The 12853-nt window shown below is 39.0% G+C and overlaps 1 protein-coding gene across 2 annotated transcripts in view; it reads right to left on the bottom strand.

Annotated features, from left to right (window-relative positions):
- The window catches only part of LOC103609635 (39S ribosomal protein L48, mitochondrial), a 50322-nt gene extending 37768 nt beyond the window's left edge, over nucleotides 1-12554 (bottom strand). Inside the window, exons 1-3 of one of the 2 annotated variants that reach the window (XM_008593934.1) lie at nucleotides 12423-12554; nucleotides 7311-7363; nucleotides 4699-4736 (exon numbers count right to left, since the gene is read on the bottom strand). In XM_008593934.1, coding sequence (XP_008592156.1) covers nucleotides 4699-4736; nucleotides 7311-7363; nucleotides 12423-12443 — 112 coding nt within the window. In that variant the 5' untranslated portion in view covers nucleotides 12444-12554. Of the gene's footprint in view, nucleotides 1-4698; nucleotides 4737-7310; nucleotides 7364-10378; nucleotides 10511-12422 lie in introns of those variants that run through there. The other variant, XM_008593933.1, reaches the window with a different exon arrangement.
- Nucleotides 12555-12853: the final 299 nt, after the last annotated feature.

Raw genomic sequence — 12853 nt, 5'->3', positions numbered from 1 at the left:
AAAAGACAAAAAAAAAAAAAAAAAAAAAAAATGTGCATTTCCTTTGACCCAATAGTTTGCCTTTAAAAATGTATCCTAAACAAATAATCAGACAAAGGCACAAATATTAATGTACACAAGGATGTTAATCATAGTGTTGTTTACCTTGCAAAACCTTGGAGACAACTTCAATTTCTCCAAATGGCAAATGTTTGGGTAAATTATGCTATTATCCCTCACCTCTCTTTTCAAAAGGATCTCTATTGGTTCGTTTTCATTGTATTTAACATGCCGTATTTGATCTCAGATTTAAAAACAAAATAAAACAAAAAATGATGTCAGAATTACGCAGCTACCATATACTAAAATGTGCTACAAACTATAGTAACCAAGAGTATCAAAACAGTTTGATACCGGGCCGGCCCGTGGCTCACTCAGGTGAGTGCGGTGCTGCTAACACTAAGGCCACGGGTTCGGATCCCATATAGGGATGCCCGGTTGGCTCACTGGGTGAGCGTGGTGCTGACAACACCAAGTCAAGGGTTAAGATCCCCTTACCAGTCATCTTTAAAAAAAAAAAAAAAAAAAACAGTTTGATACCTGCATCAAGTACTCAGACAGATCAATGAAACAAAGTTAAAAAATAGTCCCACATCTATATGGAAACTTAGTATATGATAAAAGTGACATTCTCAAACCTACAGGCAAAAAATGGACGTTTTAATAAATGCTGATAAAACTGACTACCCATCTGGGGGTAAAAACTGTATCCCTACTCCAATTCTAATTGCAAATGGACCATAAGGAAAAAACAATAGCAGAGGATAAGATGAAGAATTTTAAAAAATAATCTTGCAAGTAGAGAAGATCTTTCTAAGCATTAAACAAAATCTAGAAATCAAAAATTAATAAACATATATAAAAATTTTAAACTTCTGTTCAGGGGCCGAGCCCGTGGCGCACTCGGGAGAGTGCGGCGCTGGGAGCACAGCAGCGCTCCCGCCGCGGGTTCGGATCCCATATAGGGATGACTGGTGCGCTCACAGCGCTCACTGGCTGAGCGTGGTGCGGCCGGTCTCAAAAAGGACAAAAAAAACCCCAAAAAACTTCTGTTCAGCAAAAAAATACAAAAGGAAAGTCAAGGGATAGATGACTAGAAAAAATGCAAAGCATATATAACTGAAAAATGCTAATTTTCTTAATATATAAGAACCGTATTAAAAGTTCTTACAAATCAAAATGAACAAGTAAACAATACAACAGAAAAATGGGTAAAAAATATAAATGGGCAGTTCATTAGGAAAGAAATACAAATGGGTCAATAAACATGAAAAGATGACAAACTCTGTCAAGAAATGCAAATTAAAACAAAGAGACTCAGTTTTTCACTAGCAAAAAAATAAAATGTTTTATAAAACCCAGTCTGAGCCAGAAAATAGAAATGTAAATTAATACAACTTCTCTGAAGGGAAATCTGGCAATATTTATTTACCAAAATTTTCAATTCATAATCCATTGACTCAGCATTTTCAATTCCAGGAATTATCTTACAAATGTATGGGAACAGGCTTGCAAAGATATATAAAAATGGTTGCTGCAGCATTTTCTGAAACAGCAAAAAACTAAAAACAACCTAAATGTCCAGCACTAAGATACAGTCATACGCACACATAATATATATCTTCATATATGGATAAAACTTTCCTGAAAGATATACAAGAAACTGCTCTAAGTAGATACTACTGGGGAGTAAGACTAGTAAAGAGGAAGAAACTTTAACTTCATCATATACCCTTTTGTATGGTTTATATCTATTTTAACCAAATGCATCCATATGCATACATTTCCAATTTTTAACAGTTGATGATTTTAATAGTAATTTGTTACTTAAAAAAAAAAAACTTCCTCAGAATATATTTCAGTTCAAAATAAACTTTGCCTCTGATTGAGGGGTTAAGAGATGAGATCAAGGCTAGAGAATAAAGGAGATTTGAAAATAAACTTTTTTTTTTTTAAAACACAAAAGACAATGAAAATCTGACATTTTAATAGTTGTCAATTCTGGGTTTATTTGACATATTATCTTTTCTTACTTTTCTATATTTTTATATCTTTCAAGATAAAAAATATAATTAAGAGAGAAATAACTATTTTAAAAAAATCTTTCCTCAATCTTACATCCCTCACCAGCTCCCATCAATATTCTTTCCCATTCAGTCTCAAACTTCTTAAAAGCTTTTTTCTGGGCTACAGTAGCCTTCTTTAACTCCTAAACTCTCATTCACTTGTTAATTCATGGTTGGTTTCCACAATCCACCCCACCCGACCCGCACAGATTGCTCTCCCTAAGGTCAATAATGACCTCTATGTTGCTAAAATCCAAGGAATATTGTTAAGTTCCTATCTTTCCTGATCTCTCAGCAGCACACAGTTGAAACTGTACCATGGTTGACCACTCTTTCCTTCTTGAAACTCCTTTTTCTTGCCTGCCATGAAACTATACTATTTTGGTTTTCTCCACTTTGGCCTCCCTTTCTCAAACCTTATTAGCTGTCACTTTCACCCTCTACCCAACTTTTTAATGTTGAAGTTCCTCAGGAACTGATCCTTGGATCTCTTCTCTACCTTTGCTCCTTAGGTGATCTCATTCACTCTCATGGTTTCAATTAAAGTTGACAAAATGATGACTTCCAAATTTATAGTTTCAACCCACACCTGTATTTTGAGCTCAAGATCAATGTATCCAATGGGCTACTTAATATTTTTTCCACAAAGGCACTCTAACTCAACATGTTCTTCCCCCACAGTTGTTCTTAACTGGCCAGCTGTTCCATTTAATACAGAACTATGCAGCCTTTCAAAACAATGATATATCTATCCTACTGCTTCACTTGACTTGCCTTTTTAAAAAAAAAAGACAAAGTAATGATATAGATATTTATTTTAATATAAACATGTTCACCACAGATTAAGTGAAGAAGAAAGCAGATTATAAAGCATTATATATCATTTGTTCCCATTACTACAAGACAATATACACACACACAGAATAAGAAAAAAATATATAAAATTTCATGACAGAGAAAAAGACCTGATAGGATAACAGCAAAATGTTAAGCAATAATCGTACATTCTTCTTCTTCAGCTTTTTCTTGTGTGTGTATATGCGTATGTATTTATTCTCTATATTCTCTAAGATAAATGTCTTTCACTTTTATCATCAGATATTCATAGTTTTTTTTTAAACCTCCTGATAGGATGCAATATGAAATTCGGAATATTAGCTATAAAGATTTTTTGGTAAAACTGTTTAAGTTGAATCTAGTCAAGCTTTCAGGTCTAACTTCCAGTTTGTAGGAAGGGAACAGAAGAACATGTTATACCATATCATGAGAAAATAATCAGGTATATAGAAGAGAGGACATTTCATAAGACAAATGATCTGGTCTCATCAAAAACATCACTGTTTTATGAAAAAAAAGTAGCAGAACTGTTCTAGATTAAAAGAGACAAACAGAGAAATGCAAAGTGTGAAATTTCATTAGCTTCTGGTTAAAAGCAACACCCTAAAAGACATTTTGAGGACAACTGAGAAAATGGATAGAGTATTAGATTATATTGGGGCATTATAATTAACCTTCTTGGGTGTGATAATGGTACTATGTTTCTTTAACAGAACATAGAGAAAGTCCTTATTTGTAGAAATGCATGCTGAAGTATTTAGAGGTGAAGTATCATAACATCTGATAAAGAAAGCTAATGTGACAAAATGTTAACAACAGTTGAATCTAAGCAGTGGGTACAGAAGTGTTCACTGTATTATTCTTGGAGTAAAAATTATTTCTTACAAGACTGCAAGCTTCTAAATGGCAAGGACTGTATCCTCTTAATTTGTATCTCCAGTACCTAACACACAGCCTGGTACAATTAATGCCTGTGAGAGAATGAATAAATAAAAAGAAGCCCATCTTTTCAGATGCTAGGCTTTGGACATGGGAGAAATAGTGATTTCCTACACATTGCTGCCATCTCCTAAAATAATTAACATTTGTAAAGTCACTTACACACTGCCTTGCACATAGTAGGCACTGAGTAAATGTTAATACTCTTCCTTATACCTTTTCCTTTATCTCTGATACTCTTTAATTACATGACAGATGTCATTAAAATCCAACACCTGCTTTGAAATTTGTCTATTTGAAATAGACAAAGGAAAAATGGCAAGTTATTGGGGTTGAAATAGAGACTGAAATTCACTGAGTTAATCAGATTGAATGTACATTCATTTTGGATAAAATAGTGTGAAAAAAGCTCTAGCCAGGTAGATGAAAGACAGGTCTGGAATAGCAGCAGTATTAATAGTAATAATACCAGCTAAATTTTTTGAACACTGTGTTTTATCTCATTGAATCTTCAAATAGTTCACTGAAGTTTGTATAATAATTATCTCCAGTTTTTAAAGTAAGGAAACCGAGCTCCAGAGAAGTAGTCAAAAATCACAGAACAAGTATGTGGTAGAGCTGGATTCCAAACTAGTAAGAGTCCTTGCTCTTAAGTACTACTTTGTGTTCCCACCCATGGTTCTATTCCAAGCAAGGGATGGGATTTGGTCCCAACCACTACTCTCGAATATGTCAGACATCCTTCTAGACAAAATTATTACAGTGTACTTGAGGGTCACTTAAAGCAGGCAGCCTACATCAGGAAATAACTGCTTACCTGCAGAATAGATGGGATTCTCTCCTGAAGTTCTGAACCTAAACAGAGGGCGAAAGTACATTGCATGCAATTAGATACCCACATTTTGTTTGCACAGTTACCAAAACTTGTATACTCCTCATTAAGGATATGTCAATACTAGATATTTCCTTATTCCCTCCCTTCCCTTCTTCCTTCCATAAACGTTATTAAGCACTTACCACGTGCCAAAACGCTAGGTCCTGAAAATGCAAATATAAGTTAGATATCTCCATCCATAGTCTAGTTGGGAAAGACATATGTAAACAAATGCGAGCCACAGTACAGTACTGATCCAGAACAGAAACATGTACAAGATTCAGTAGGACACCAAGGAAAGTGTGATCATTTCTACCAGGGAGGTGGAACTATTTGAACTGCATTTTAAAAAATGAGGAACTATTCTCAATTATTTAGCATTGCAGGAAAAGCATTCTAGGCAGAGGTATGTCTTGGGAATAGCAAGAAGCAGGATATAGGTGGAACATGAATAGCAGGGACAAGGGCAGGGTGAAAGATAATCAGGGGCCAGGTCATGAAGAATGCTGTACACTGTGCTAAGGGGTTTAGTCTTTATTCTGTGTAGGCAATGGGAAGCTCATGGCAGATTTTAAGCACAGGAGTGATACGATCAAGTTTAAGTTCTGGAAAGTTAACCCTGGCAGCAAGTGAGCAATGAATGGGAAGAGGTGAGACTTAGGCAAGAGAACCAGTGAGGTGGTTCTTGCAATAGCCCAGGAGAAAAAGGATGTTAAGTTTTGCATTATTAGAACAGGCTCTGGGAGGATGGAGAGGAAGGGAGAACAATGAGAGCCAGGCTGGATACAGAAGCCAGAAAACATGGTTCTGTTTGGCTGAATAGGTAATCAGAGAATTTTAGTTCTGCCTCTTGAGAAACTTTGAAACTAAACTGCAGAGTAAGCTGGAGACAAGAAGATCTATGATTGAAGGCTGACTCCATCATTTCCAAACTGTGACTTTAGTTGAGGCAAGTTGTTTGCTATCACTAAAACTCAACTATCTCATCTTTAAAATATAGATAATAGTAATGTGCCCTCATGGGACTAAAAATCTGTCTTAAACTCTCTGAGTCAGTTTCCTCTTTTGTAAAATGATATTTATATTTGTCCTGTGGTGTTTTTGTGAACTTTAGCAATAACATTCAAAATGCCTAGTGTGGTGCCATAGTAGGTGCTTATCAAATAGTAGTTGACTGGTTAATGATGAAAAAGTAGACTAAAATTGAAAGGTAATAAGAGAAAGGCTTCAATAAATGTAAAGGACTCATGAAATCATCTAGAATTATAAGTGCCAACTGGTCCAAAAGATATACAATTCATTATCTCATATCCTGTGGCTGCCACACATAAAATACTTGGTGAATATCTGCTTAATAGAGGAATTAAATACTAAATACATTTCATCAGCACCTAGAGAAAAACAATTGGGAGGTTGCACTCTATATGTAGTACAATAAAAAAAACTTGGGTTTAAATCCTAATTATATCCCATATTTAGCTATGTCTTCTTACAGCAATAGATTAACCTTCTGGACCTTAGTTATTTATGTATAAAATTTAGATAATATCACCTGTTTTACCAGGTCAGTATAAGGGTCATGAGGGTCAACTCATTCATTAAACAAATATTCATTAAATACCTACTAGACACCATTCTAGGCCATAGGGATAGGGCAGTAAACAAAATAAACAAAGTACTTATCCCCATGATGCTTACATTTGAAGAGGGGGTGGGTAGACAGCCAAAAGAAGTTTTATATATATAAAATGTGTCAGGTGGTGATATCCACTATGAAGAAAAATAAGGGAAGGGAAGAGATAGAAATTGATGGAGGGGGACTGTTTTACATAGTGTAGTCAGGAAAGGCATCTCTGATGAGATGAAATTTAGACACAAACCTGAATAAAGTAAGAGGGCAAGCCATACAGATATCTGAGGGAAGAATGTGCAAAGATCCTGGTGGGAGAGTGCTTAGATCATCAAGGAACAGGAAGAAGCCAGTGTGGCTAAAGCTGAGTAAATAGTATAAAATGAAGGAGCAGATTATGTAAGGATTGTAGATTTTATTTGAGTAAGATGGGATACTACTGGAGAGTTTTCAGCAGAGGAGTAGTCATGAGCTAACTTGGTTTTAAAAGAATCACTCTGGTTTTAGTATGAAGGACAGAAGACAAAAGTAAAGGCAGGGTGATGTTTGGAGGCAGGGAGATGGGAGTAAAGGGCATGAGGAGATGAAGAGCTGGTCCCCAGTGATTTAGCAAAACAGGAAGTAGGAGGTCAAAACTGGAGGTATGAAATGGCTTGATTCTGTACATATTTCAAAAGTAGAGCCAACAATTTCTTTTGGAGAATTGGATGTAGAATGTGAGAAATAACAGTGTCAAGGATTTTGGCCTGAGCAACTAAATGAATGGAGTTGACGTTTATTGAGAAGGAGCAAGATGGCAGGGGCATTAAAGCTCGAGGTGCTTACTAGACATTCAAGTGGATGTGATGAAAGAAAAATGCTACATGAACTATGAAGCAGAATGCAAATGTTAGCTATGTTTAATTATTGTTATTAATATCCTTACCTTAAAAGGGAAAAGGCTTGCTTAAAAATGGTATTGTTCCCCAGGCACAGCACCTACAGCAAAACAGCCATGTTAGGACAATCTTAAGCATTCACAGACCTCCAAGCACCTCTTCTCAAAGAGGCTAGAAACCTATAGTACACAAACCAAAAAGGACCCAAAGGCTTTTGTCTAGCAAAGAAGAAGGCTACAGTTAACACCAAACATGCAAGCAAACCAAAGTCATCTTTCTTATGCCTCCCACTACAGAAAATGCTCAAAAAACAGAACACCCTCTCCCACACTGCTTTTTCTCCTTGTTTCCCCTTTCCAACTTGATCTGTTTTTTTCTTATACTTATCAACAATAATTATAAAATGGGCTTTCTTAAATCTTCTTTAATTCTCAAAACACTGCAAGACAATTTTACAAGTGACGCAACTGAGGTCCAGAGAGGTTATATTCCAAAAAATTATAGCTAATAAGTGGCTAAGAGGACTGTCTTATTCCAAAGTCTAGGCCTCTATTACAGCCCACTGTTTCTCTCAATAATACAGTGAAATAAATAATACCAACACTGCCAAAACAATAAAGAGAGGAGGCAATAGCAGTGGCAGCTTCCTTCCCTAATCCTCCTCCTTCCCTAGTTATTTCAATCTCACTCTGCCCTGCTGGCACCCACTCAAAAAAAATCAGTGGTATCGCTTTTCTAAGAGAGTGTTTGAAGTAGAAGAGGTCTTTTTAATAAACTAGATGGTAAATAGTAAATGTTTATCCTTTTTTTTTTTTTTTCCTTTTCGTCTTTTTTTGTGTCCGGCAACGGATCACAACCCTCAGTGTCGCGCCCTTACCGGACTGGGACTGGCAACGGGATCGCAGCCCTCAGTGTTGCACCCACACCTCGCTCAGCCAGTGAGCAGGAACCGGTCTGTATGTGGGATCCGAACTCTCGGTGGGAGCGCTGCCGCGCTCCAAAGCGGCGCACTGTAGCAGTGCGCCACCAGTGAGCAGGAACCGGTCTGTATGTGGGATCCGAACCCTCGGTGGGAGCGCTGCCGCGCTCCGAAGCGGCGCACTGTAGCAGTGCGCCACTGGGCCGGCCCGTAAATGTTTATCCTTAAGGTCCCATAATATAAAGAGAAAATCTTGCCCACTCTGGGTAACAATTTAAATTCCTTCAACATGTATGTGTTAAAAGCCTACAACGCAAAAACAAGGAAAATCTGAGAAACTGCCTCAGTCAAGAGGAGCCTAAGGAAACATGATGACTAATATAATATCCTAGATGGGATCCTGGGACAGAAAAAGGACAAGTTTTGTTTAGATAAAAACTAGAGAAATCTGAATAAAGTATGGACTTTAGTTAATAATAATATATCAATATTCATTCATTAAGTTTGAAAAATGTACTATGTAAGATGTCAATAATAGGGAAACTGTGGTATATGGGAACTCTCTGTACTATCTTTGCATCTTTTTAGTAAATCTAAAACTATTCTAAAATAAAATTTCTTTCTTTTTTTTTTTTTTTTTAAAAGCTGACCGGTAAGGGGATCTTAACCCTTGACTTGGTGTTGTCAGCACCACGCTCACCCAGTGAGCTAACCGGCCATCCCTCTATGGGATCCGAACCTGTGGCCTTGGTGTTATCAGCACCGCACTCTCCCGAGTGAGCCACCGGCCGGCCCAAAATTTATTTCTAAAAAGCCTATTATGTGCCAACTACTGTGCTGAATTTTGAAGGGAATATAAAAACAAAATGTAACAACATGGGTGAACTTTGAAAACATTATACTAAGTGAAAGAAGCCAGTCACAAAGGACCAAATATTGTATGATTCCATTTCTATGAAATATGCAGAATAGGCGAAAATATAAAGAAAGGAAGATTAGTGGTTGCCTAGGACTGGAGGGTCTGAGGAGCTAGAGATGACAGATAAAGGATATGGGGTTTCTTTTGGAGGTGATGAAATGTTCCAAAATTGATTGTAGTGATGGTCGCATAACTCTGTGATGGCATCAGATTTGGAGGGCCCCTATATGCCCTGGTTGTCTTTGAATGATGGCCTTAATGACAGATTTCCATGGGCTCTTCTAGAGTATGGAATAGTCGGAAATAATATTCCTTGAAAAATGATCCCTACCTTTCAGCATTTCTCAAAACAAAGCAACATAGAGCAAGGGAGTGGAGTCACCAATATGACCATCTTTAACAATGGAATTTTGAAACTTTCTGATTTTTTTCTATTATCCTTGAACAAGATCTGGCCAAATTCACACAAATTGACTAAGGTGACCAAGTGAGTTGTTTCATAAAAGAGGAAGTGAAGCTTGAGCCCTTAGAGAAACTCGAATCTAGAGACATTCAAGAGCAACCCCAAGGTAACTATAGGTAGATCCATGAGCAGCAATGATCTTGTTGATTTATACATCATGGAGATACAGTCTCTATGATTAATACCTAAAATACAATTTTAATATAAATTGCTAAAACGAGTCAATCTAATTAGAATGATATGACTGAAAAGAGCACAGCTGAAATCTGTTAAATGTGTTCAGGGAAAGGGGGAAAGCCAAGGAATACATATATGATGGTTCATACAGTTTTATGACCGTCACTAAAATAAGGTTTTTGGAAGTAAAAATGTAGTAGTTTATTATTGCCCTTCCCTTTTCACTAGGTGGCTTCACATCCCAATCAGTTCAGCAAGTCAAAACGGTATTCTTAGAAAAAATTCTGGAAGTTGATGACTAAACGCAAAAATAATATGACCCGTTCAAGGTCATACAGCGTTATGGGACCATATCCTGATGTCGTGACTCCCATCGTGGGGCTCTCCCCTCTCCAGGCACTGGGTGGAGAGAGTGGCACGTGGAGGGGGCGTGGCGCGGGTCAGCGCGGACAAGTACTTCCACCCGCGGAGGAAAGGGAGATAGCGCAGCCTCTCCGCCTGCGAGGCGCCGCGTGGGCTAATGGGAAGGGCCTTATTCTGTCCAGTGTCTCATACCCGGATGTCTGCGCGCCGCCACCTCCCGGCTCTCTCTCCCCGCCACCTCTCCCGCGCCCTGCGTGTGTGGCATCTACGTTACCTTTCCAGTGGTTCCGCTCATCTTTTGCTGCTGCGGCCTTTAACTGTGCAAACCAAAGATCCGTCTCAGCAGCTGCGATCCCTGGACGTCTGAAAACACTGACGGAACGGCTTTGATCAAGTCCAGTAACAATATCCGGTCGAGACTCACTCAACTCCCGCAGCACCTTGGTTCCGGCCGCTTCTGAGGCTCGGCGTCTAGAAATGCCCCCCGACTGCGCCCTCGCTATAGCTCCAGTGTCGCCTTCACTGCTGTTTCTCCAGGCAGAATTAATTGCCATCTTTGTGTTACCCCCGTACCTTGTACACAATTCTGGTATTTGTCTGCCAGGATTATCCCATTGTGAAGACAAAATGAAATCATGAAAATGAAAGCAGTGCGATAACTATAAAATAATACCAGTATTATTACTTGCATCTTCCTTCACTCCTTACAAAGTACTACTACTTACATTATCATATATAATCTTTACAACAATTCCGTGTTGTGGGAGTCATCATCTACATTTTTTACATAGGCAACTGAAGCACAGAGAAGTTAAATAACCTGCCTAAACTCATATAGATAGCAAGAGATAAAACCCAGGTCTGACACAAATCCCCTGACTTTCCTTATAAACGTAAAATATTAACTAACACTTCAAGACAGGCTGAGGCAAGGATGATCACAAGACTGCATCTGATCAGGTACCAAAAGATAATAACGGCTCAGAGTTCAGAAAATAAACAGGCACTTGTGTTAGGGCAGTCAGAAAGCTTTTATGAAAAAGATGAGACCTGAGTAGGGCCTTGAAGGATGGAGCATTTGGATAGGTGATGAGAAGGGGGAGGGCACTCCAAGTGAGAAGGCCCCCCAAGATCAAGGATCAGGAATTCACCATTTGGCAAATAATGAAAAGAGTAGCTGGCCAAAGCAGGAGGGTAAAATGAAAGAGTATGTCAGTAACAAAAGAGTCTGTTAGGGAACGATGGCATCAGATTTGGAGGGCCCCTATATGCCCTGGTTGTCTTTGAATGATGGCCTTAATGACAGATTTCCATGGGCTCTTCTAGAGTATGGAATAGTCGGAAATAATATTCCTTGAAAAATGATCCCTACCTTTCAGCATTTCTCAAAACAAAGCAACATAGAGCAAGGGAGTGGAGTCACCAATATGACCATCTTTAACAATGGAATTTTGAAACTTTCTGATTTTTTTCTATTATCCTTGAACAAGATCTGGCCAAATTCACACAAATTGACTAAGGTGACCAAGTGAGTTGTTTCATAAAAGAGGAAGTGAAGCTTGAGCCCTTAGAGAAACTCGAATCTAGAGACATTCAAGAGCAACCCCAAGGTAACTATAGGTAGATCCATGAGCAGCAATGATCTTGTTGATTTATACATCATGGAGATACAGTCTCTATGATTAATACCTAAAATACAATTTTAATATAAATTGCTAAAACGAGTCAATCTAATTAGAATGATATGACTGAAAAGAGCACAGCTGAAATCTGTTAAATGTGTTCAGGGAAAGGGGGAAAGCCAAGGAATACATATATGATGGTTCATACAGTTTTATGACCGTCACTAAAATAAGGTTTTTGGAAGTAAAAATGTAGTAGTTTATTATTGCCCTTCCCTTTTCACTAGGTGGCTTCACATCCCAATCAGTTCAGCAAGTCAAAACGGTATTCTTAGAAAAAATTCTGGAAGTTGATGACTAAACGCAAAAATAATATGACCCGTTCAAGGTCATACAGCGTTATGGGACCATATCCTGATGTCGTGACTCCCATCGTGGGGCTCTCCCCTCTCCAGGCACTGGGTGGAGAGAGTGGCACGTGGAGGGGGCGTGGCGCGGGTCAGCGCGGACAAGTACTTCCACCCGCGGAGGAAAGGGAGATAGCGCAGCCTCTCCGCCTGCGAGGCGCCGCGTGGGCTAATGGGAAGGGCCTTATTCTGTCCAGTGTCTCATACCCGGATGTCTGCGCGCCGCCACCTCCCGGCTCTCTCTCCCCGCCACCTCTCCCGCGCCCTGCGTGTGTGGCATCTACGTTACCTTTCCAGTGGTTCCGCTCATCTTTTGCTGCTGCGGCCTTTAACTGTGCAAACCAAAGATCCGTCTCAGCAGCTGCGATCCCTGGACGTCTGAAAACACTGACGGAACGGCTTTGATCAAGTCCAGTAACAATATCCGGTCGAGACTCACTCAACTCCCGCAGCACCTTGGTTCCGGCCGCTTCTGAGGCTCGGCGTCTAGAAATGCCCCCCGACTGCGCCCTCGCTATAGCTCCAGTGTCGCCTTCACTGCTGTTTCTCCAGGCAGAATTAATTGCCATCTTTGTGTTACCCCCGTACCTTGTACACAATTCTGGTATTTAACCTGCCGTACTATATATTATTTGTTACTATCTTTTATCCGCATTTAATTAATTCTTCAGGGACTAGCATCCTGTCTGATTAATTCATTCCAGATCAAGGCCAGGACGT

The sequence above is a fragment of the Galeopterus variegatus genome, unplaced genomic scaffold, assembly GCF_000696425.1.
Source record: "Galeopterus variegatus unplaced genomic scaffold, G_variegatus-3.0.2 Scaffold9878, whole genome shotgun sequence".
Taxonomy (NCBI): domain Eukaryota; kingdom Metazoa; phylum Chordata; class Mammalia; order Dermoptera; family Cynocephalidae; genus Galeopterus; species Galeopterus variegatus.
The sequence above is the reverse complement of the archived record's forward strand: the minus strand, read 5'-3'. Positions and strand labels throughout refer to the sequence as shown.